Source organism: Falco cherrug, chromosome 5 (assembly GCF_023634085.1).
Source record: "Falco cherrug isolate bFalChe1 chromosome 5, bFalChe1.pri, whole genome shotgun sequence".
Taxonomy (NCBI): domain Eukaryota; kingdom Metazoa; phylum Chordata; class Aves; order Falconiformes; family Falconidae; genus Falco; species Falco cherrug.
In genome coordinates, this window is record NC_073701.1 from 83,371,145 (window position 1) to 83,397,593 (window position 26,449).

At 38.1% G+C, this 26,449-nt stretch overlaps 1 protein-coding gene across 5 annotated transcripts in view; it reads right to left on the reverse strand.

Annotated features, from left to right (window-relative positions):
- Nucleotides 1-1,106: 1,106 nt before the first annotated feature.
- The window catches only part of WASL (WASP like actin nucleation promoting factor), a 58,166-nt gene continuing 32,823 nt past the window's right edge, over nucleotides 1,107-26,449 (reverse strand). For 2 of the 5 annotated variants that reach the window (XM_055710790.1, XM_005441782.4), the window contains exons 5-11: nucleotides 23,082-23,105; nucleotides 17,938-18,106; nucleotides 14,558-14,600; nucleotides 13,995-14,148; nucleotides 10,264-10,784; nucleotides 8,986-9,094; nucleotides 4,855-7,573 (exon numbers count right to left, since the gene is read on the reverse strand). In XM_055710790.1, coding sequence (XP_055566765.1) covers nucleotides 7,512-7,573; nucleotides 8,986-9,094; nucleotides 10,264-10,784; nucleotides 13,995-14,148; nucleotides 14,558-14,600; nucleotides 17,938-18,106; nucleotides 23,082-23,105 — 1,082 coding nt within the window. In that variant the 3' untranslated portion in view covers nucleotides 4,855-7,511. Of the gene's footprint in view, nucleotides 1,449-4,854; nucleotides 7,574-8,985; nucleotides 9,095-10,263; nucleotides 10,785-13,994; nucleotides 14,149-14,557; nucleotides 14,601-17,937; nucleotides 18,107-20,266; nucleotides 22,659-23,081; nucleotides 23,106-26,449 lie in introns of those variants that run through there. The other 3 variants (XM_055710792.1, XM_055710791.1, XM_027809011.2) reach the window with 3 other exon arrangements.

Here is a 26,449-nt window from a genome sequence, read left to right on the forward strand (position 1 = left end):
CTGAGACTGAACACAGCTAAATCTCTTGAACGCTGAGCCACAGGGCCTGCTGCATGGGGACAAGACCCCAGTGAAGTCCACCGTAGCTTTCTGAATGTGCTGCTGAACTACTCCCTGCAGACAGTCTTGTTGATGGCCACCACTCTTCGGAGTCTCCTCCAAAAGAACACAAGGAGATAATCTGCTTCCAGTTAGACGAGGTGCTTGTCACCCACAGCAGCAGCTTCATCCAGGGCTCTGCCCTCCTGCTAACAACCTGAACGAGTTTTATGGCAAAGAATGGGTAAGATAGCAAATGTTCAGATACTTGGACTTTCTACTGTCTTCCAGAAGGCACTGGTTCTACCTAGGCAGAGAGAGAACATCTGAAGAATGAGTCGAAGGTAAGAAGCTTTGTGCTAAAAATAGGGAAGGACATAAGGAAGCATATAGTCTCGTTTTATTGGGAAGTCAGGAACCACAAAGATCTGTAATGATCTCACACTGTATCACTCTTCCGGAGGATTTCAGGACCAACAGAAAGGCTGTTCTGGCAGCAAAACCACAATGAATGCAACCAGCAACTTCAGCTACCACAGCATTTGATTTCAATCAGGGGATGGCAGCTACAGCCCTCCAGGCAACAGAGATGCCTTATGTCTACAGGTAACAGTGCAACAATCCATTTCTGGTTGGCAGAATGCAGGGGTCTCACTAAATCCTCTGCATTACAATCTAGCTGAAGGTAACTTAGCTAGCATCCGTGGTGTGAGGTGCGAGGAATGCTGCATTAAATTCATTCCAAATGCAGGTATCATCTCTAGGCTGGATGGGCAGCTTGATTGAGGAGGCAGATTCCTCACATGAAATAGCAGAACGATGATGATCATCCTGACCAGCTGCTGGCCAAGGTCTGCGTGATTTTCTGAGGTACATAACCTAGAGAGCCAGCATACATGATGAACCAGGAAACGCGCCCAGCAGCAAAGAAAGATTCCAGCTTTTTTTGTTTTCTATGTGATCTATGTTGGGTCGACTCCTTGAAGACCGCATCTTGGATTACAGCTATCCCTTGACCAGCCACCCATCTCTCACCGCTCATTAGAGCAACCAGCTCAAAGCTTTCTCTGTTGGTCATTTAATATCTCTGAGTAGTCCTCAGTTAAGTACGTAGGTAAGCCCATTTTCTCCCCAGAGGAATCCACACCAGGACAACTTCTGTTCACTTTGAAATGGTTCATGTGTTACACAACAGCTGCATGCTGTAGGCTGCTGAAGGTATCTGTTAAGCAATTGTGTTAACTGTATTTTTATTATGAGGCTTGGAGAGCTGTCCAGGAATAAGACATTGGTAGTGAAGACCAGAATGGCTGAGAGTATTAAGGGCTGAGATGTGATAATGTATCTGCGAGAAAGAGGCACTTCAGTTATCCGAGTAGGACATCAGTTTAGCAGGAGTTTCCCAGCTCCTGTAAAGCAAACATGGAGGATGTTATAGCACAAAAGGGATCCATTAAACACTACAGGATTTCACAGTTTTTCTTTTCTTTATCTTGCTTTACTGGACTCTATTGGTCCTTCTGCAGACTTGTAATCAGATGAATTTTTTTCTTTTTAAGGTCTCTGAACACTCTTTATCTCCATTTTGGCCACTAAAAAGCCCCAGTAGGGCTGTGCCTTCTTTCCAGGCATCTTGCTCGCTGAGGTTTTAAATTCTGTTGGTAGCTTTCCTTTTTTCCTAGCCTGGTAAGAATTCTGCTTTATCCGATAACTTGCATTAGAATTAGGTAACTCATAATACACAGTAGGTTTCTAAAAACTATTTTCTCCACAAGAAGATGCGATGGGCTGCCTGGCTGAGGAGCAGATTAGCAATGTAATGTGCCATATCCAAATACTTGGCATTCTAAGACTACAGAGTGTGCCGGGAGACCTCCTGCCAAGAAAATCAGCATTTCCCTTTCCAGACCACAGTGCCATTCAGACAGAAGTTTTGGAAAATTCATCTAGAAATACTTCTAAAGACGTATTATTTCTGTTTGGTAAAAGACATGGTGAAGAAACAAAAAGGCCCAGGTACCACCCTGCTGTGCTTTCATCCAGGGATTACATCGACTCACATATGGAAAGGGCAGCACAGAACCTAGCAGGAGCCGGATGGGATGCTGAGAACTCATCAGTATTATCCCCATTTAAAAAACAAACCCAACAGCGATACCATGGACGTTCCCTGTCATGTGCTCTTGGCACCTGCTTTCATACAAACAACTTATTTGGTTTTGTACCGGATAACCCACTATTAGCGTGGCCAAGAGTATCAAATGCAGGCGCGAGCACTGCGTAACACAACCGAGAGCAGAGGGGCCACTAGAGTCTCCAGGACTACTACTCTTCTTACCTGTCTTGGGGACAGCAAGTGCATTTCAGTAACATACTCTCTAAGGGCAGGATTACGTACTAAAAGCTACTACAGGTGAAAACTTTTCATTCTTGATGTAGGCCCTTGAAAAATACTACTACTAGTTAGGAGATTTCTGCTTTAGCCACTTGCCTTCATGCTTGCACACATTACCTGCAGGAGACTAACCACAGAAAGCATGTTTTTATGTTAACTGGGTCTAGACTGCTTTTTATATTTCATTTTGAATTAAAAAAACAAAGAGATTCCTTGCTGACAGTTGAACAGGCATAACACTGGCAAAGGACTACATGCTGGGGATCACTTCTCTTGATGATGAAATAAGCACTGTTTTGGTCCAAAAGACTATTCTAACCAGAATAGCAGCATCTAGTAAAAAAAAACCCCAAAAAACAAAAAAAAAACCAACCCAAGGATGCAAGCTTCTCACAGTTTGTCAGTCTGTGTTCCTTGTATCCTGATTATCTGAGAAAGCCCCATCTACCAACAAAGGGCTCTAAACCCAGCTCAAGTGCTCTGGCAGTTGCCTAGTTTTTTGGCATCAACATCCAGAAGGGCCAACTCCTGATTCTGCATGCTTGCCAACGTCATTTAAGCAAATATTTTGTGTATCATATTTCTTAAGCTTTAAACTCTAGATCGTATTGTGTCCCTCGGCTGGCACATACAAAAATATAATGCTGGTGATGAGGGTTTCTGAACTTGTTCTGTTTTTTAAAGCTTCTCTTACACCCCCTTATCTAATCCTCAAGTAACAAGTTTAAAATTCATACAGTTCAAGTAACAAAACTCAGAGAAGACAACAAAGCTTCAGGCAGGGGAAAAATCACGTGCATGAAGTGTGTGGCTCAAAAACTTCCTACCAAAGAGACTCAAAAACTCTTTAAAGCACTAGCAAAAAGGCCTTTAAGTATGTTTGCCAGTACTAATAGATGAAAACCACGTTAAATGTAAAATATCAAGCTTCACAGTTTCAAGTGTGTATTAAGCTGTTTATAGATCAGTAAGTCCTGCAGGTATTACACAAAACTACATTAGAGAAAAATTTGGATAGCTAATAAATTACTATTCTAGCTCATTCTAGCAGGTTACTCCTGCAAAAACTGTAAAATTCAGCATGAAATAAAATGTCAGAAAACAACTCATTTATATTTGGACATTGATGCAATGATTCTACTTGTCAACATGTATCTGCATTCCTTTTAGATCTGAGTTCAAACAACTAATGATTTATTTTTTTCAGGCACAAAATAGCAGATGTGCCACAGCAGTTTGGTGAATAAAAAAGAAGTCTCCTCCACAACTGCATAAATATTCTCAAACGTTCAAAGACTACCTTAGAGAAAAGGGCCAGGCTGCTGTCACTGACAAGCAAGTTTAAACACGGGCATTAGACCTTCACTGCTCCCGTTCTAGTTAATATTATCCCACCCTTCCCGTCTTCTTACTCACAAGAAAACTCTAGGCAATAAACAAATACATAGCAACAGGAGTCCTTACTGCAGTGCTAGAGGGTAACACCGCACCTTTTGGAGACAGAGGCTTAATATCTTCTAAGTTTCCCTAAACCATTTTCACTTTTCTATAAATAAAGCTGCTTATCACTGTACTTAAGCTTCAGGAACTTTAATTAGACCAGGAATTCCTCTAATGATTAGATAAAGGCTGTTGCAGGGGAGTTGTAAGTGTCTTAAAAACAAAAGGATCTCTCCTCCTCTTTTCTCTTTACATACATCTTACTTGGGAAAGTAGCCACTGTCAAAAAAACCCCGACAAACAACCCAATTTGAAAGACTAGCCTCCTTTCAAAGGCATGTTTTACACTTCGGTTTACTAAGTGGAGAGGAAATATACCTCAGCACATCCTGTAAGTAATGATTCCAACTTTGCTTTGTACTTAAGGTCTAAAAATCAGAGAAGTACTAAACTTCAAAAGAAAGTGTACGCCAGATAAAAATCTGCAATGCTGGACTCTTCAGATGCTTTGCAGAAGGAAAGCAAACGTCTGAAAGTGTCCTGAGCTCAAATAATACAACTCGCGAGACAAAGATTTAGGTTTGTGAAAACCTCGTAAGTTAAGAGCATTCATTGACAGGCGTTAACTAGTTAGTACTGCTCCCTGAGTGTTTATTAATGAAGCCATGTTTGTTTGACCTTGAAACGTTGCTGGATTATTGCACTTGCCTGCAGCAGTAGCTGTTCCAGAGAAGCTGCTGAGCAGCCATGAAACCTGCCAAGAGGACAGGGTGTCACATTCTTACTCATTGTGTTTATTCACTAGCACAATCCAACTTTCCAGAGACACGAAAACTACTGCGATCTGACAGCGGCTATTTACTGCTTTGTGAACTTGGCTAGGTGACCAAAGTTACTTTTAAAGTGCGTAATCAATATGCAGATCCATTTTAAAAGCTGTGCCACAATTAGCACTTAAAAACCACACAGTTTTACGGTAGTTGGGTCAAATTAATTTTATTATGCTCCATGATGAATTGCCACCAGTGCAACATCCTATTCACTGTACATTTCAAAAATTCACATACTAAAAATTTCAGTTCAATAAATGGAAAACTGAATGATTGAGAAGTTCTTACGGATTTCATACGTACAAGTGGCTAGCTGATATTGTCTATGCACATAGAGTGTCGAGATACAAAAGCCTCATGCTAGTTCGTTAATTGCTAAGGCTATCTGGACAGTCATTTAACCGGAATATATAAGAGAGGCCTTCATTACAATGTTTAGCAACAATGCACCAGTATCATGAAATGCTGTCTTCTGCTCACAGTGCAAGTGGCAGAATGCTGAAGCATGCAGTTATGAGTAACTTAACTGCCATTGCAGTCTTTATGCCTGAAATTTATCATGTACAAACACTACTTGAAAGTAAATATTAACCTGGACACCACGAGTGTACTTTTTGTGTGAAGAAAAAGAAATAGAAAAACCAAAAGCTTTCTTTGGCCAGTATCTACAAATCAAAGTTTTATTCAATAATGTAACTTCAGAGATCCTACAACCTGGAACAGAAGTTTGATTAATGAACTGCGATACTTAATTATTAACTATATTACAGAAATTCCAATTCTGGGAACATAACAGCTAAACATATCTAGTAAGTAGCATGGTAGGAAAACCTCTAGGCCTCATCTGCTTAATTTTAAAATGCCCTATATGCAATATGGGAGCAGTGCCAGAAGTTATATGAAAGCCATACAAATATTTTCCTTATACACGAGTTCCTAACTCCACTGCCCGTAGCTACCCCCGGCTGCACTTGCACTTGATCCGATGCTCAAGCCATTACAGCAGCAAAGCTAGCAGGAAGCGTTTATAGCAGCAGGGGGCAACGCAAAAGTTACCGCAAGAGAGTGAGACCACTTGGAAGTTTTTTTCCCCTCAAGTTATGTGCTTAAATTACTCTTGGAAGGAAGTTAGCATCCTCTGAATAATTTAACTACCTTATGTCTCCCACTACTTCTCAGCAACTTTCCTTTCTTCTCATATGACTAAATTAATTCGCTAAAGACTAGTTTATAACTGGGTTAGAAATCCAAGCCGTATCATGCAGGTCCAGCCTGTCAAGATCAGGTCAACACTGGGTTTCAGTCAATACAATTCTGATAACTTAAATTTAGTTTGATACCTTGACTACAGTCAAAAGACCCAGGACACTAGGCATTAACTACGCTCCAAATATGACTGACTTAACTAAACATTCCATGTCAGATAATGTGGTTTTTAAAAAGATTTACTACCTGAAAATTACAGTAAGTACAGTAATTAATGCTGCAGATATTAAATACCCACGTAGCATAGATTAGTATTTTGTAATAGGCAGATATGCCTATATTTACTGCACTACAAAGTACAACTTACATAAACGTGCAAGCTGTGAAATGAGAATCCCGTTTTCTGTCCACTTACTCAAATACTATTCTTGTGAACTGGGCTCCTGATCTTCATCACAACCCTTGACCTTAAAGCCAACATATGAAGACAGAATATTGCCATAAAGTTCAGTACTTATTCAAAGTGTATATTCTGAGTTAACGTCTTTCCAACTTTATGGATGTAGGATTGGTGTTTCAGCATTTGTTGTGTACCATAACGCAAAGACTGCAAAGTAATACCACTTATGTTTACTTTATTAGTACACCAATGTCCTACAAATGTTAAAAAGTAATTAAACATTATTGAAGCAAGCATTAAACGCAGCCCTTCAGCCTGAAAACCGCATGAAATTGATTTTCAAAATAAATCAAACTGTAGCAATTGCCAGCCTCCAGTACAGCCCCCAAGTAATTCACACTTCTTCCTTCTGAAAGTAAGAGCTGGGGAAAAAAAAAAAAGAAAAAAGAAAAAAAGAAAAGACTGAACTCGTCTGCATCAAAGATGTCTTTATCACTATTACAGTGTAAAGCCACCCTGTTGAACTTCACATAGAGAGCTCCCTAATTGAAAGGTGTAATTACTACTGCTGTTCAATAGCAGTCAGTATTGCTACAGTTAGAGCAAGGTAATCTTCACAACTAGCTGTGCATTTCTGCAGTGATTTTGTTTTACGTAAAGCATACTGCTAAGACTTGAACTGCAATGTTGTGATGTATTTGAAACCATGCAAGAGTATAAACCAGCCTCAACATTCATGTAGCATTGCATTTGAAATGAAGGGGCTAAATAAACTAAGAGCTGCATCACTTAAAGAACATAGTGCTATACTAGGTTTTAATAAGAAAATTTAGATACAGAAAAAGTAGGGTATGAAAATAGTGTTTTCCTTCTTGCATTATAACTAAATTACATTAAGGTTTTTGTCAGTCTCACATATTACATTTAAACTCCCTTATTGATGGAATGGAAAGTATTCACATGTACATGATCATCCAGGTGTAAACTTGCACACATTAACAGGGAGTAGCTTTGCAGAGGATTATGACAAACCTTTACAGATTAAATGAGGTATTGCACAGATTAATAAAAAAGCAAAAGGCAACAAAAATATACAGCAAATTGGTAGAACATTTACATGATAATTTTACAGAATCCATAGACAGAAAGTAGTGTTTAGTATATCATTCACCTTAAAAAATATATATATAATAATATATGATCAATCATCCCATTCGTCATCATCCTCAAAGTCTTCTTCATCATCTTCATCCTCATCTTCATCTGTAAGACAAAAAAAGCAAGTCACTTGCATGCACCAAATTAACATGAAGAAAGTGTTATTGATCACTCCCACAACTTTCTGAAAACAGAACAATCAGTGCAAGGAGGTCACTACAACACATTTGGTAATGCTCTATTTTAAGATAGCTAGACATGGCAGATGTGGACAGATACCGGCTGAAAGCTAAATCTAATTTGTTTCCTTTCTCACTCCTTTCCTCTGGTAGGAAAAAATGTATCTTGTCTTCTGCTATGAGGAAAAAAGAAACAGAAGTTCCCATTTAACATTTACTACTTATTACTCCTTCTTAAAGAATGTGAGAGGGGCCAGCTTGTTCCAGATTGGGTTTAAAACTTCAAGGACAGACTAGTTTCTGAAACTTAAGAACTGCTTCCCCAGCTTTACTGCATACTGGGATTTCTGTTTACTGTACAAGCAGATAAAAAAAAAATCTGTGAGCTGAAGATTATTGTGGTTACTGGAATATTCTAAGCTGCGTAATGCATGTCAACTTCAACATCAATGTTTGTCGTTAAGTTTACTCATTCCACTTTTTGCATGTATCATAATTTAAAAACTGTAGCCTGTTAAAATTAAACTACTTATTTGTTAGGAAAGCACATTTTCTTCCCTAGGAAAATGTTGTATTTAGCACCCTTCTGCTATTTAGTTTATGTAAAGTACCAAAACCGGAGATTACTACACCAGGCAGCAAATCAACAAACTATATTGCACTTAGTCAAATGGTCTGCAGACTGCAAGTGCAGCGTTGGTGTCAAGGCAAGCTCTGAAACAAAGCCTTAACAGAAGGGGTGTAACCAAAGAGCTGCACTGCAGTTACTGAACTGCAGTTATTACAATGCTGGTATTTGAGAAATGCAAATCTTCTTGCAGTCTTATTTCTTCCAAGCACTGAAGTGCAAAAAGTTGATTCAGTACTAGTATGGGACTAGTCAAGTAACACTAGTTATCTGATTATCATCCAGCAGGTGGCATCCAAAGCACACTGGAAGCCAGTTTTAAGAGGCTGAATCTTTGGCTTCTAGAAACAGAAAGCATTAAAAACCTTCCTTCCACAATATTTTGACAACTTATTTCATTTTTATCCACTAGATAGTCTGAGAAGTCACTTTAAAAACAAAACCAAAAAAACAAAGCACCAAAAAGCCACAAAACTTTCTAAGGCTATTAACCTTGATTCATAATTTTTAATTCTGTATTACTGCAAACTACACCAGTAATTCAAAGTAGCACGAAGTAACTATTGTAACCATTCAACCCATCACTAGAAGTCTATCTAGAACATTCTATATTGGACTATAAGCTGTAACCCATGCTTTTTTCCTGTTTGGAAAAAACATACGTTTTATGAAAACCTGACATCATGAGGTCAGAAAAATTTCAGACTCACCTGAAGAATGAATGGCTTTGCTCCTTTTCTGCATAACTTCCATTAATGCACCCACAATTCCTGAGGTGGGCGCAGGTGTAGGTGGTGCACTCTCTTGACCATCAGATACCTTGGAATAAGGATACATGTGAAAGATGCAATTAGCAAAATGGAACCTGTGCATTTCAACACAAGCTTCCTTATAAGATTAACAAGTTTATTTTCAGCCAGAAGGAACTGTGAATCTGTAGTTTGTTTCTTTAACTCAAGCTAAGTTTTTATTTATGAAAAAAGTCCAGCTTTTCTCTTTTGCCATATAACACAACTGTAGTTACTTCATACTCATGATTAAATATTTCAGCTATGACATGAAGTGGGTGCTCAGCTAGATTGAAAGCTTCTTAATACGGTTGTACAGGCATGACTTGTGTGGCTGAATAATCATTATTTATTTTATCCTTGTTATATACCACAAAATACTTTTTCTTGTTTGCATTTGTTAACCAGCTCTGCTTTGGGCTGGTAATCCCTTCTGAAAGTAGTAGACTTTGATACTGCATACCTGTAATGGCAAATAAATATTAACATGCCCTTACGCTTTTTACACTGCCTCAAGTGCAGGAGAGCAAGAAGAAAAAAAAAAAAAAAAAGAAAGAAAAAGAAAAAAGGTACCTACAGGCAAAATTCAGGCAAAATTTAAGATATTCAGTGACATCAAGAAAAATATAATAGTCTGAACTGCAGCAGGAACAGCAGAGGCACCACTCACAGGCTGCACTTTTTCAGACACAGCCACAGCAACCTTCTTACAAGCCTCAACATTTGCAGAGCACAGGCCCATTTTAAGATGGGGGGCCAGAAGAAATTTAGTATTGTCCTGGTTTCAGCAAACTGTGACAAGTGTTTGCCTTCCACTACCATTACTGCTGAACTCATCCCCTGCAGCTGTTTAGATGATTTTACTGAAGTATTCAAGAGACCAGCAATTTTTCATAGTTCTTGCAAAAGTTTTTTAGAGCCATGATACTGTGGTATTGCCACAGTAGGATTTATTCTTTAAGTTCTACTGGTAAGTGAGAAATTCGTTTGAAACAAGGATGACTTTATGCACCAATACTCATCTACAGCAAGTATATGTTCTAAGCTTTTTCTCAGTACTACTGTTTAACACATCACTTCAAAATCTCCAGAAGTTATGAACCAGCCCAAAATAGAGCCACAATTTACTGTTCACGCTGCCATGATGCAGCCATTTGCAAGTCCCTAGAGGCCCTAGATGAGAAAGAGCTTTTTACTCACGGATTTCAGCTGTATACCCTGTCGTATCTGGTCTAACAGTGCATCTCTTCCTGAGCAGGATACCGGTCGACTGTTCTGTTCGACCTTCTTTAACTGAGCTCCTTCTCTGATTTGATCCAAGAGTGCTGCTTTGTTTCCTACAGGAACTGGAAGCTGGTGATCAACCTCTGAAGGAAGGCCTGGTGGTGGAGGAGGACCAGGAGGGGGTGGAGGAGGAGGAGGGGGTGGAGGAACAGACGACCCACTTGCCGGTGGTGGTGGCGGAGGAGGAGGGCCGGAAGGTGCAGATGATGAATGCACTGGTGGTGGAGGAGGATACATCCTGTTTGGAGGAGGTGGGGGCACTGATGCACCAGGTCTAGATGGGGGTGGGGGTGGAGGTGCTGCTGTGGGAGCTCTAGAAGGAGGTGGAGGTGGTGCCCCTCGGCCCCTAGCAGGGGGAGGAGGAGGGCCTGAGCTATGGGGAGGGGGTGGTGGAGGTGGAGGGGGTCCTCCTCTGCACGGTGGTGGTGGCGGTGGAGCTGAAATGAAACAAAACAATCTACAATTATAGGCTACTCAATACCCGTAACTCTTGCAGACATTAGCAGAGAAAGAAAAATGTTTTGCTTTCCCTTTTGCAAGGATCTCTGTGCCAGTGCAAATTTCACCAATTCTGGATTATGCTTATATGAATTGCAAACCAAGCTGAATATAGCCCCTATGTCTGTTGTGTATTTTGTAAAATAATCAACGCTGTGGGAAGCAACTGCAATGCATAAAAAAGACTAATTGAAGTTGCAAAACAAGCTTGGTCATTGATCTTGGTTTGGTCCTATGGCAGTAATTTTCTTCATAATCCAAGTGTATCTTAAGCCAGTGTTTCAATTTCTCACGACAAAATGCAGAAGAAAAAAATATTAAAAGAATCCTCTAAAATTCTAGGACACAAAGCAAGAGAAAGAAGTTTTATTAAATACACTTAGAGTGAAATATAACATTTCCACTTTATAATCTATCCATTATTTTATGAAGGAATTACAGAGACTATTTTTTGAAGTAACATCTAGCAATGAAGAAAAAACTACTAATGCATTACGACACAGTGTAAATTGACTCAGTCCCTTTCACTGAAAATCAGTCCCAACAACATCTTTATGGCAGCAACTGTAGAAAGGAAACAACGGCAGGGCTACCTCAGTGCACAGGATCACTTCTATATTAAGTAGCCTTGAAATGTACTTGCTCTGCTAATGGCATTTTAAATAGCACCATTTAATTTCCTCTTCCATGAAGCATCTAATGGCCTATGGTACTTTAGGGCGAGTGGTTGTTGCACACAGGTACTTAATAATCCAGGTGCTGTCATACAACTAAGAAAATTCACATTTTATTTCATGTGCTTTGATAACAAAAAGGGTATTACACTCAAGAAGGTATTTCTTTAGCTCTTCTATTATCTCCTTCCTCTTACATGCTGAGAAAGCAGGCTACCTGCACTGGTATAGGGAGGGACATCCCTAAAAAAAAAAAAAAAAAGGGATTTTGAGGAAGTAGGAGACACGAGTGCCTTGGTGCCTCCTTCCCTGCTTATCTTAGAGAAACATACCCCTCCTAAAATTACATGTTACGTTCTTAAGTTCCACGAACTGCTCTGTTTTTTTCCATACCTCCAAAATAACAGTATGGGGAGAATCTCCTCTCAAACTTTATATATTTTCCAAGAGACATACTGCCAACATTCTTGATTTTTAAAAAAATCCTACCACTTTTTGGCCGACAGAACTGTAGTTTCCTTCTCGGCCATCGGAGGCTAATATTTTCAAATATAACTTACTCTGAGAGCACTACAGTTAGTTTTTCTGTATTACTGAAAAGATACCCAACATGGTCATGCTCCAGAGTCTGTAGTGTCTGTAGATTTTGAACACAGCTCTGCAGGGGAAGTGGTTTATTTTCGTAATATCTAGAGAGGTATGTCATATCCAATCTGTGGAAATAGAGTTTGGGAGTTTTTATAAGGCTTGTCTGCACTAAACTGAAGTGAGCAAGGAAGAGCATGGAGGGACCACCGCTACCTCATCCTTTCTCCCTTCCCCCTCCAAACAGACGGTACAAGCAAAGCAAGAAAATAATTTAGGTTTTTTATAAATGCACATTAGTATGAACATTAATATGAACATTGCCATTAACAAAAAACGTTTGTAAAATCTTCTATTAATGGTACTGGCAATAAAAAAAACCCAACCAACAGCACCAAAATAAGGAAAAGGGCAGAAAAAGCAGGAAAGTAACTTCTATCTGAGCAGAATAATATGTCTGCAACTCTAGTCAGCATCCTAGCAGGGTGAATATGTCAGCACAGAAATTCTTGCAATAAACACAGAAAAACATGTTTTGGTTGAGAAAGAACACTTCAAACAGCAGTCAAGCCTACACATCAGATAACAGAATTGTGGATAAACCCACTGAAGTACTGGAGTATTTTATCTACCTCTATCAAAAAGCACAGAGGTAGATTATTATCATGCATGTTAAATATGAGGCAGCTTTTCTTTCAATTGCATACATGCAAGTGGCCATAACATGAAGTTATCACATTTCTAATAGAAAAATAGGCGTTTTTAAAGTGTTTTAAGTCTTCTCAATCTAGTTTTATGGCCAGCAGTCTGGAATCAACAACTCTGGAAACATTTAAACAGAGTTAAGATTATAAAGAAACTGACAGATTTCTTACTGAGAAAAAAAAAATCACAACTGAATTTTTGATTGGAATTTAACTAAGAAGTTTGACTATAACTTGTAGTATTGCTGTCAAAGATGTGAACTAAAGATGGCATTTCTCATCTAGGAAAGAAATCACACAGCAACACGAATACTTTGAAGCATATGCTTAGATGGCAGCTCAAATACATACCATTCCACCGTGGGGGACCTAAGGAATAAATGTGACAAGTCATTGTTCCCTGAATCTGTATCTCTTCAGTTTATTGAACAGTTTATTCACTAGCTTCAACCTGCAATAATGTCAATGCCATTTATACGCTACCCCTCTTGAGAAGTGTTTTACACAGATTTTTGAAAGCTGGACATTGGCAGTGTAATTTTCAGACCGACTTGCTATGTTCAGCTAGATAATACATCATCTGAGATCACATTTAAAGGTTAGACAGAAAATGGTTTATTTAAGAACTTCCTTGCAGCAGCAGCCTGCTCAAAACCAGCACTTTTTACTTTAAATTAGAAAAAAAACCAAACCAACCCCTTAAAAATTCATATAAAATTTGCAGGACCCTAGCTGTTGCAAGGCTCATTACACAGGGCTGCCGGGGTGCACGGGGACCATAAATACATCAGTCACGTCCTACTACTACAACTGACAACAGCAATACGGCTTCTAGGATTTTTATTTATTTATAAGACTGAGATCATAAGTAAATATGCGACATACAGTCTCTGAAAAAATCTATATCAAACATACTGCATAGCTTTGCAGTCAGACTGTTACTGGAAGTTAGTTAACTGACACAGACAAGATCCTTATTCTTTAGGGAATAAGTATTCTCATGAGTCATGCATGAACATTTTTACATAGCGTATGGTGTACAGAAACATTATGAAATCCAGTGCAACTGCAGTGACATGAAGACCAGAGATGAGAGAAAACTGCTCATCATCAACACCTTCTACTCTAATCCTTAAGGTAAAAATGGCCCTGCTAATTTTTGTGCGGAAATAAAAAGGAATCCCACCTTGTCTGCGCAGTTCATTTTTAACAGCTTCCACACCTCCTGTTTTTTCAATGAAATCATATATGACCTTTGAAGTTTCTTTGTCTTTTAGTTGAGCCTCTGAAATTCCACACATATCAAACAGGTTTTTCAGTTCTGGGTCTAAGTTGTTCACCTGCAAGTCAGATACATTCGTTTTAAGTAGCATTTTTTACTAGATTTAAAAAAAATAAAATCAAACATACCACTTGTATTGGAAAAAAACCACAGACCATATAAGTTAAAAGGAATAGCAAAGCCAAGTACATGTGTCTAGGTTGACTTTTCAGTCAAAAAGGACTGTTCTAGGAGAGGTAAGTACCTTGCACAAAAACTTAAGTTTTGCATCTTTCCCTCTCAGTCCCAGATGCCTCCTATTCCATTCCACTCCAACATCTCTGTTTGCACCGTATTATAAAATCACAATTTATAACTTTTGGTATACAGTTAACTTTTTATTTAATGCCAATCTTCACAACTTACATTTAAAAACCTCTAAAGCTTTTAAACATTCAGTGTCTTGAATAACTTATTAAATTACTTACATCGAAACCTGTGTTTGGATCCCAACCAACATGTCCAATGTGTCTAAAAAAGCAGAAAAGTCCATTTAATCAGTATAGAAAGGACCTCTTAACTAAAATAACGGGACATCAAGATAACTGGAGATTACTGCCAGCTCCTACCTCCAGTCTCATTAAGACGCTAAGGAATTCTGACTCCTCAGTGCCCCACTTCAGACTAGTTAAGCTTCCTTTACTCCTACTTTTTGTCTTGTGTCAAAAAGGCCACGTGGAGAAGTCATTTCCCCCCTTAGTTTATGCACCGTGGCACAACATGACGGCTCCATGCCACCCTGTGGCACACGTGGATGGTGATGGAAGAACAGCACAGCGATCAAGGGAGGAGTTTAGCCTTTATATAGTAACTGTACTTCAAGCTACTGCCAAGGTCTTCAGTGTCACGCAGCTGGAAAACCTCCTCCTCATCCCTGCCATCACTATTTGTTCTCTCATCACCCTTCTCCTATTCAGCTCCTTCAAAGAGAAGTCAGGTCTGTTTTCAGTTGCTATCTTCCTAGGCTTCTAGTAGCTACTAAAGTATTATTTGATGCGATGCTGTAATCAGCTAAAAAAGTGGAAGAGTTCATGCCCCTCCAAGCTACTTCATGCAACTACTGTTGGCTATAGAAGCAGAACTATAATGTCACCAGCATTTCATGTTTTCAGCTTCTTTTTTTCCAATGGCCAGTTCTAGAGATTTAACACGGTCTTCAGCAAGTCCAACTCAGAGTTTTAAAAATACCAGGTGAGCTGTTAGTACCCAACACTGTTCAGGCAAAGCCTGTGAAATTACAAGGACTGTTTTGCTGCCCTTATACAGTGCCTAGCACAACAGGCCTTGTATTCTTGCCCGATTCTGTTAGTATCAACAGCACACCTTTTCTTAATGAGAATACAGCAGCTCAATGATCAGTTTTGGTCTTGGTATTAACAACTTAGTTTGAGGAGCAAGAAGAAAAGTAAAAGATGTGGTTTAAAATTTAAAAATGTGGTAAAAAAAAAAAAAGATGTGGTAAAAATGTGATGCCACCAAAAAGGCAAAAAAGGAAAGCCCCCTGTTTTGCCTAAGTATTTAAATACCTTTCACTACCAAAATATGGGATGATTTATCGATTACAGAATTCTGGATGTTAAGCTACAGCTTGCTTCATATAAATTAGACATGCATTTCCTAAAAGTCTCATATCTGATTTAGTGTATTAACAGGCATATGTAAATTGACAGTCTGACAGCCAATACAATCTCACCCACCTATTGCTGCTTATATGTGCAACTCAGGATGCTCTTTTAAGAGGTTGTGAGTATACTAAGCATTCAGAGCTTAGTGCAATTCATTGATATTAAAGTTTATACGGAGTAGTGTTAGCCTTATTTCTCATTTATTTTTCATCCCTCAGAGTAAAATAAGCTATGTCTACACATTGACTGCAACACATCTATTTTCAGAGGTCTTTCCAATGCAAATGAATACTTACCAAGTAAGCAACTCTTATGTTACTTAAAAGAATGTATACAGCAGTACATTATATTACTGTGAAGTAGAACTTTTTTTTTCTCAGAAAATAGAAGTACACATCTAACAGAGGCATTTAAAAAATTAACTCTTAGGTTACTTAAAAGAAAGTATACAGCAGTAAGTTATATTACTGTGAAGCAGAATTCAAAATTTTTGCTCAGAACACTAGAAGTCCACATCTGCCTAACAGAGGCATTTAAAAATTTTACCTACTGATTGCAACTGATCAGGTATAAAACCAGTGACAGTGTTGGTCTTCACCAGTATCACAGCTCAAGTTATACACAAGTTATACTACTAGCATATTTGCCTAAAAATACCAAACACCAGTTCCCATATGCTCATACAAAACCAGTAATTAACATCTTACACAGTAAGATGACACATAACTGCACTCTACAGGAAACTTAACTAGACCTTATGCCGAACAAAACGCTTCCAATCTTCTTTTGTAAAGGTTCACCACTTAACAATTTTGTGTTACATTTAATGATACGAGAACATCTTTTTTTTTTTTTTAATTTCATTAAATATTTTATCATCTTATTCTTATCTTTTCCAGGTCAGAATCTGATAGACATCATAAACAAAGTCTTGAAGTTGTTTTCCATCTATGCTATTGCACAACCCCTTCCACAAATTCTGATCAGAAGCAAGACACACTAATGCAAAACATTATTTGCGATTTTACCCACATATACTTTACTCCGTATCAGTAGAGCTACAACAGTGACCAGCTACAATTTTCTCTGTTTTACTCTTCCTTCTTTTCTGATTTTTTGGTTTCAGTGACACTAACAGATGCAGCACTTCACTGATACTCAGATCAGGAAGAACATGGCTGATGTCTGAATTGTCTAAACACAGTCTGGTTAGGGAACCATTTTCACCTTCTCTCCTTTCTGTCCACTATCCCATTCTACAGAGCACTCTCTCAAAACACTGCAGTAACATTATTTTAACTGGTAATGCCAATACTTTTAGGGAGTTTTATTCCAGCAAAGCATGTCAGTGGATGTGATGTAAAATAATGGTTCAAAAGAACAAGACATTCACTTGGTATGTAAACCTCACACTGGTTTTCTACTGCTTCACGGAAACTGATCTTTCCTGTAACTAACTCAAGCTGTATAAATTCCTGTTGCTTTAACAAAACGTAGGCTTATTTTAAAACACAGAAGATTAAAATATTAAAGTATAGTTCAGGAAAACAAATTCATTCAGTAAAGTGACCAAAACAAAGTTTCATGAAACTGAAGCTTACGATGATACATTATAACTATTCCAAAGGATTAAAGATACTCAAGAAACAATTTTAGAAAAAACCCAACCCATTCCAAAGAAGTGTATACATGCATGCTGTACTTCCATGACAAAATACAGGTACTAACCCACATACTGGAATAAGTTTGTGAACAGGCAGCCAGAGATTAAAATATGGTTATGTCATTTCTGCTTTTATGCCAAGTCTGGACCCGCACGTGTATTTTGCATGACAAAGCACAGCTAAGCAGGCACAGCTGTAAGAATAACAATGAGTTGACCACTGCAGCTGAATATGAGTCTGCACTGGGCTGACTACTTCAATAAGGTTATCTCTGTGCAGCTAAATGGTTTTCTAAGCTGTTTTAGGATAGGAAGTTATTTTTTGTTTACAGTTGCAGTAAACTCCTCACCGGTGCATAAACCACCGTGATTTTAAACCCCACAGCATTCCAGCTTGCATTCACTGCAGTTCAGGTTACAAGCAACATTCACACATTCAAGTCTTGAACATCTGCAAGTGTAATTGACAGCAAAATACCACACCCACCCACCAAAACCCAAACTCAAAAAAAGTCCTTACTGGAAATTAGATGGTGTTCCAATATCTGCCTTTGTCAATCTTCTCTTTTTAGTTTTTCCTTTCTTCTTTTCTTTGGTATATGAAATATTGTTAACTTGTGGAGTATAAAACCTGTTAGTTGTAATTTCTGGGTTTTTGATATCAACAGTTGCCATTGGTAGATTTGGGCCTGTGAAGGTAAAGTACAGGATTTTTACTACTATGTTTCAACAAAGTCATATTTAACCTACAAACCATTTTTTTTTCCCCAGCGGTATAATACTTGTACTGTAACCATAGCTCTACACGCCACATGCATCTGGCTGGGTTCTGTATATGTCAGACTGAAGTATTTGCTGAAGAAAAAAACCCACCTTGCTAGAGCAAAGAAATGTCTGAAAACTTTTCTAAACTAGAATTTTTTTAATTTTTTTTTTTTTTTTTTTTTGCAAATTTGGCAAAGAAAGTGATTTTAAACTAAAGATTTTCCTGTGTAAAGACCACATGGAATAAGACACATAAAGATACAGCTTAGGTACAATCCCAGACAAGGTCAAAGAAGTGACTGCGACAAACAGTAACACCCAGCGCACCGTGACCTTGGCAGCACAGTAAACTCAAAGGAGAGGGAACCTTTGCTTAACAAGCCCCACGTGGGAATGCTTTCTGCCATCACACACAGAACCTGAACACCACAAGATTTTCAAAAGGCCGCTCTGGATACACTTGTCTTCAAAAAGAGCACAGTACCTACGGAACCATTCAAGATTTCTTACGTCTTAACTCTTTGACAGGTTTGCAAAATAATTGTAGTTTCAGATAAGAAACAGAGCTTGAAGAGTAGTGACTGTAAAAATGGCACCAGAAATACATATTAAACACTCAAATTATGTATTATATTCTCAAACCTCATTCTTCATTATACAACTCTGAATTATTACTACAGTTATTTAAAATACTCCTGCCAATTTTAGCATTTAATTATTATGTTACTTGTGTAATACTAGCAAATAAACATACTTGGCATGTTTTCCACTCAGGTTTTTCAGCTTTGACAGAAGACAACTCTTGACATAACCAAGTGATAGTAGTATGTAAAAACTAAGAGGCAGTTTATGCATTTTTCATATATATCTATATCTCTGTATGTATGTACACACACATGCATATTTTCAAAGAAACCTGCAAAAACGGTAAGTAATTTCAGTTTTGGAAGAATGAAATAAAACAGTCGATTTAAGACCAGTTTGGCCAGAAATAATTTGAAAACATCCTCTACTTGCCTGTGAGTTACTACCCAATGGTTAGCAAATCAATTAAAATAAGACACATCCAATCTTAACTGGGTGGATGATAAAAAATTCTAATTAGACTGAAAAATCTGAACCTTATTTTGACACTTTTTTCCCATAACTGCATTTTTTATGGCTAATTTAAAGTTCTCTAAGCATTCTGAAAGGACCAACAAGCCTTAGGTTTCTGCCAAAGTCCAACTCGGAAAGAAGCAGCAGACAACACAATGGGTAACATAGCTGACATTTACAGTTTAATGTGTCACGCGAAGCACCTAGTACTAGCCAGAACAAGAAACAAGAACAGAAACATGACAGAGGACTAGACAAAACTCATCTAAAATATATGACAACTCCTACGTTTCTGTAGAAGTCTTGAAAGACAAGATCTGAAACTGCACTGAAACTGCAGGAAGAAGTTCTGAAGTGTTTTCTGCTAAGCAGAAATGCTTTGATCTAGAAGTGTTATTGTCTACACAACTGTGCTTTGAGAATATCAAAGCACAAGTCGACCACACATGACTATGTGAAACAATTTGCATTGGTAAAGTTCCACTTAGATTTGGCAATAAATTCATTGCTGATCATTAATCACCACATATTATCAACCCAAAACTTAACCAGTGGAGTTAAGTAAAATCTTCAGTATGAATTGAAAATCAATCTTAATTTCATTAGACATAAAACATAAACTGTAGGAGTTCATGTTCACTTTAATCACCTATATATTTCCTCTGTTGTCTCTATTTTCACCTATTATATTGATATTTGTAGTTTCAAGAGCTGTCCTGACATTCACAAAGAAACACACACCTTTGCAATGCTAGGAAGTTTGTGATAGCCTTCTCACAATTTTTAAGTCTTTGAAACGGCACCTTTTTGCATGTAAAATCTTGAACTAACCATACATGGGTTTAACCATGTAAAGCAGCAGCCATTTGCAAATTGACATTTTATTCAGCTAGCTCAAGTTAAGAAACGATAACCTGATTCTTTGGTAATAATAATATTCATGTAAGAGATCACAGTAAACTCTTAAAGATGAAAATTTTTCTTACCATCAGGTTTAGACCTTTGAAGTCCACGAGGGATGAAAGAACCATGGATAGAATTGTATTCTTCTAGAACTGCCATATTTATATCCAGTAAAATTTTTCCCATCATAAAACAAGCACCTTCCCCATCAGGTGTAGACAGCTCAATAAATGAAGATGAGAGAGGCATATAGAGCTCATCCTTAGGAAGTACCTGACAGTACAGTGGCCTTAAGCATCCACTGTTATCAATATCTGTGACATCTTCAGAAGGGGCTCCAGAAAACGTAGTACAGAACATTTTGAAATGTTAATTCTACAAAATTATCTGTATTTCATTTAGAACCTCTCTAGGCATCTGTCCCAGGCAACAGACAGCCCCACAATTAATGCAATGTTACAGTTAACAGCTGAAACAAAATTCTGCCACATGGTTCTTAAAGATTCCCTCACAGCCTAATTCTCTGACAAATCCTTGTTTCACCCAGAACTTTGCTAAGCAGTCAGTTCAACCACGATAACTCTTTTTTATTGCATAAAGAGACCTAGCTATTACAAATGAGTAGAACATAAATCCCAGGAAATTACAGACTAATACATTTTACATAACTGTTAATGCCAATTTGATTTTAATCCTGCAATTCTACAAAAAAAAAAAAATAATCTTAAATCCGTACCATTGAAAACGTCACATGAAAAGACAGAGTGCTTTTTCCATGCAGTGTCAATGTATGCAGAAAATCCAGACAAACAAGCCCCACTAAAATAAAATTCCCTGCAGTATTTCAAGCATGGATCATGCGAGTCCAGAAATGTGATTGTTCTTGTTTTTCAGTTATAAAGGTAATTATACATTGATACCCGGTACAAAAAAGCAGGTGTGCCTTTTTCTTTTTACCCCAAATACAATTTCACTGCATATAGAGAGTAAAACAAGAACTAGCTGATCCTACAACAGTTTGTATTTTTTTCCCAGTTACATGCTGATAGTATTTATGTGCTCTAGTCTGAATTCCAAATACTGAAACGCAGAGACTGTATAAAGTATAACCACCTGAGGCTATAACCTGTATCAACCATGTCTCACCTGTGACTACAGAGGCCACGACCACACTTAACTCTTTGCCAGCAGAGCAGCCAGGCATTAGAGAATTTGACAGAACCAAAAAAGGAAAACGGACACCTTGTGAAAGAGTATGTGGATGTCTCAGGGAAACAGTTTACTGAAGAGCAGAGATGCTCAGAGCTTTGACTAATGATTATGAACCTGAAATATTGGGAATAAACCTATGTCTTCCACAGACTATTCAGGATAAAGGCATAGGACCAGTGACTGCAAGTTTAGTAGGTGAGTATTCCTCAAAAAAGTGTTGCCTGAGGTCTTACAGGATGAATTACGGAGACTATTTTAAGCACAGAAGTTTTTACAGGCTTACTTTTCTTAAATCTTATTCCAATCACAGATGGCAAACTAGACAAATTATTTGTGTAACTGTTGTTAACACTAACAGTAAAGACAAAGGCTAAATTTTTTGTGGTAGGTGGCACTACCCAGTCACCACTACCGTTTTAATTCCCACCAGCTCTGCAGACATTGCTATCAAGGATGTGCTGTTTAAGTGAGCAGAAGCAAATATCACGCAGGAGGCAGAACAGTCAGAACCTTCTGAAAGCTCAGAAAAGCCGGTAAGGTGATCAGGGATGGCATTACTATGACTGTTTTAAAACTAAACAACCCAGTCCCAGTTGAAGGAATCAATACTAAAGATGTCTGGTTTAAACTGATGAGTGCCTGAACTTCCTCAAAACTTAATGCTTATGAAAAAGACAAGAGTAAGTTTTTGAGAAGTATTCCACGTATGGGAGACTTCATTTGGATATAAAAGATACCAGTAGCTCTCATAATTCAGGATTAGTTAAGGGTTACCTATTTTGGTGGCTTACCAAGAGGCTTGGATGTCTTGGTTAGTATTTAAAACTACCACCTCAGGCCATAAGGGGACCTCAGACAATCAGTTGACTATTCCCTTGCTCAAGCAGCAAACTAACAGATACATCGATATGAACTTTGATCTGGATCACCCACGCAAGTATCCAGGAAAAATCACTTTTTACTATCACTGTGAATTCAGAACGACAAGGATTCCAAACTTGATATTCACTGATGTGCATTTTCCATTTGATCTTAGAATAGAAGGTAAAAAAACAATTTTTATTGAACTGATACATATTTGTGACTCCTTCCATCAATTTAATAAACTCTCCTTCGAAACCTGTCTCTTCATGCCAGTATTCCTGAGAGGCAGATTCAAATAATCCTTCATGCAAAAAAAAGTTTGATATTGACAAACATGACATATGAACAAAAGGCTATGTTACACAGTTAGCCAGATACACTGAAATTAACATTTTGAGTGTTTTATGAAATCTGTCATCATTATGCCTGCCTTTATACAAATGGGCTAACTTTTATTTTCAGCACGGTTCTGTATAGTGATCCCATCCATACACACATAATCTGAAGACCAAGCAACAAGTAAACGCAAGGTACAAAGTTTTCTTCTCAGTTTAAGCTGAAGGGTTTCTGTCCTATTTGCAACAAAACATTCTCCTCCAAAAACATTCTTTACAAATGCCAGCTAAGCCACAAATCTTTCAAGCTACAACTAAGCAAATACCAAAGAACAGACATAAAACAAATACACTAAGCTCCAGAGTAAGTTTACTGCTTTTGCCACCACGTGACTATCTTGAACAAGTCCAAAACACAGTTATACATAAACAGTAAATGACAGCAGTAGGTAAAAATAAAATGCAGTGATTCATGCAAAAAACTTACCATTTGGCGGGTCTCGTCTTTTTTCTGTTGAAAAAGAAAAAGCTCTATTTATTCATAGGTATCACAGGAAAAATTAATTCTAAATTTTAGTTTCTAGTAAAGCTTTCAATAACCTTGAACTCAAGAATCTATTAATATCCTTAAAGCCTATTTGTCGTGCATTTGAGAAAAGTATTACAGAACGATAAACCCCCAGTCTTAGCACTGGTATCAAGTGAGCAAACCTAGTAGGAGCATAAGGAAATAGCTACTGAGTTGGTTTCAGCCATTTTGACCCCAATGTAAGATCAAATATTCAAAAAGCAGCTGTTTTGGTACAATGTACCAAAGCAGTATTTTTGAAGCATTATGCCGATTTCCACTGAATGAGACTGCTCCTTCATTTTTACTTGAAATATAATTAGCACTTCTTATACGGTATTGTTCTCTCACAGAACCTAAAACGTATTAGAATTATTTTTTGGTTTATGCAAAGAAAATAGGACACAGAGGGGACAGACACTTGACCTACCTTATCCAACAGGTAACTGAACAATATCGAACAGAACTGGAATCTCCTTAGTACTAATCTGATACTATTCAGAACACCAAACTGTTTCACAGATGATGAAGAATGTGGCTTGATGATTTAAATAGCTGTAAACATTTCACACCTCAGTATTCTCAGCCTAGAATAGTAAATTCTCCTTTAAAGGAGACCTCCCTCACTATTAATTCTTAACCACCACAAATAACATTTACCTATCCTGCAACCATCCTTCAAAACCCCCAGTACAGTTACACTATTTGCCTACCTACACACACACTCTTAGGAATTTTGGATTTAGCAGTACCCATATGGGCAAGCAGTTTGTCATCACACCAAACATCACGGCACGGCTCTATAAGGCTGTCCATCCCTCCCTTTCAAGTCTGGAGTATCTGAAACCCTAACAGTGACTCCTAAGAGCTTTGTAATAAAAACTTGTAACAAGAGATTGCACTTTTCAGCAAGTCCCAGAAAAAAACACTATCTTACTATATTTTTCCAGATACAAAAACATAAGGGGAAGGAAGAAGGTGCCTCCACGACTAGTGTTGACTTTGTCCTAGCAATATTTTAAAAGGTCAACATTCCTAAGTGTGCAAGGCAAGTCGGCCCCGTATCAGTCAGCTGATCTTCAGGCAGGAATAAAGAACCTGTCAAGGTCATCAAACCTTCAGAGGAAGGTGACCAAAACCCCTAGAGAATCAAGTGCTTCTTCTAAAGACAGACAGTTGCCTCTTTGCTCACGGCAGGGTAGGTTTAGGCACAGAGGTAGAGAACCTCTGCAAGGGTGCCTCAGCAAAAGGTATCAGGTCGGGGGGGGGGGAGAAAAAAAAAAAAAAGACTTTTTGGCCAAATACTGCTTTCTCTTCCTAAGAATATTCAGTTTAAGAAACCACTGATGTTGTGCTGCCAAAAAAACAACCAAACAAAACCAAAAAACAAATCCAAACTCAACTTCTGGAACATTATTAGCGTTTTATTCAACAACTTGGAGACAGCAAAGGAGAATGCAGAACCGATTGCAAGTCATTTGGCACAGGATGGGAAGCCGGCAAAAGCAGGAGGTACTCATAGGAAGTGTTAAGTAGCCTTGTGCCAAATCATGGGAATCCATTACAGTTTTATTCAGAAGAAAGAGTTCAAGAGAAAAGATAGTGGAAAGCAAAGCAAACACTTCCTGTAATTTTTGCTGGGTATATAAGATTAATTTGTGGTCCAAAGATAACCAGATCTGTTTTTCTGTGGTTTCCACTGCCGACTAGAAAATATGAAGTCCTGTTCTGAAGTGCAGATGACCTGACTGGAGGGCGGTGGATTTCTCCTTTTTTGAAGATGGAGATGCCTAATGATCTAAGACAGATCAACTTCACCAGCTGCCTAAGTCCCAAAGCCACAGCTTGATTGTGTAAGTATTCCTGGAAACAAGAATGCTCTCTGCTGAGGCTTGAATCCAATGCAATCTGAGCACTGCAGAGATGCACTTGTCTCCCAGGCAGCAAATCTAAAAGCTGTGACCAAAGACACAAATCAAAAAAAAAAAAAAAAAAGTGCAAGCTCTCCATATTAAGTATCCAGCTTGAACTGTATGAAAAAAAAAAGGCAGCGTCAGAGAGTGCTAACAGAGCTCTCACCCATGAGCTACAAAGAGTCCATAAAAATTGGACAAGCTGCCTTCTACTTCAGAAAGGCAGTTAAGAACAAGTGTCTGTTCTACGAGTCTCTGCTGTGCTTTTACGGCTCAACTAACGGTACCTATGTGCAAGAATACCCAAAGTGAGAATGCACTACACTGACGAGCACTGAGAAAAGAAACACTGTGTTGACCCTGCTTACCAGGCGAACTATTTGGGATCAGTTTAAGCAGTAAATGGAGAAATTATTTAAGTAAATCTACCAGAGATATCAACTAATTATAATAATTTCTTCCTAGCCTAAGGTTAAGAATCTAACTGACTTATACACACACAAAGCAGCAGAATGTAGCTAGATGAATACCAGCCTGATATTAATAAGATTAAGAAAACATATCAATAATTCTTTCTCTGCCTTTCTCCCTCACTCAATTCTCTATTAGATGTTTGAACATTTGCAAGCTCTTCTACATTCTCTGTTTGGAGCCAACTTTCATCTCTCTGGAACTCCAGATGCACTTGCTCAGGAGTTGTCTGTATACTGGAGTGCATTTCATACCAAGTGAGGAAGAACAGAGTACTCTTGGCTCCTCTTGCAGCTGTTAGACAATATTTTGTGTACTAGTCTCAGCACCAAGACATAGTTTCATGAGCCAGAACTGCTGTTCTTGCTACCTTCCAACAACATAAGCTTTCCATAAGACTCCTGGAAAAGTCTCTTAGCAAGCTCTGAGTAGTAGAACAGGCTGCTAAGTGATCACATGGAGTACTCGGTTGAAAGCATGTCAGGTGTCATTGCTATGAAATGAAATATTTTGGAAGCCAGGGGAGTAAAAATCCCATTAAAATAGAAAAGCATCAAAATTACCCAACTATTACCTCTGTGTTTGGAAAGTTAAGGTGCATTAAAATACACACACAATTTATATGAAACTTTTTTTTGTAGTGTATATATATCATTTGTTATATATAAACCTGTGTATAAATTACTGTATGTTTGATATAAGCATTTATAAATAAATAAATAAATACTGACAGCAAATCAGCTTTGACATGGGCAAATGCAAAGCCTGTTATTTTAGAAGCACAATTAATTACAGTCGTGTCAATGACAAATACAGAGAACTCCATCTGGTGGCTTGACTAAGGAATCTCATGATAGTTTTCAACTCTAGTTTTGCAGCTCTTAACAAGAAAAAAAACTTGGA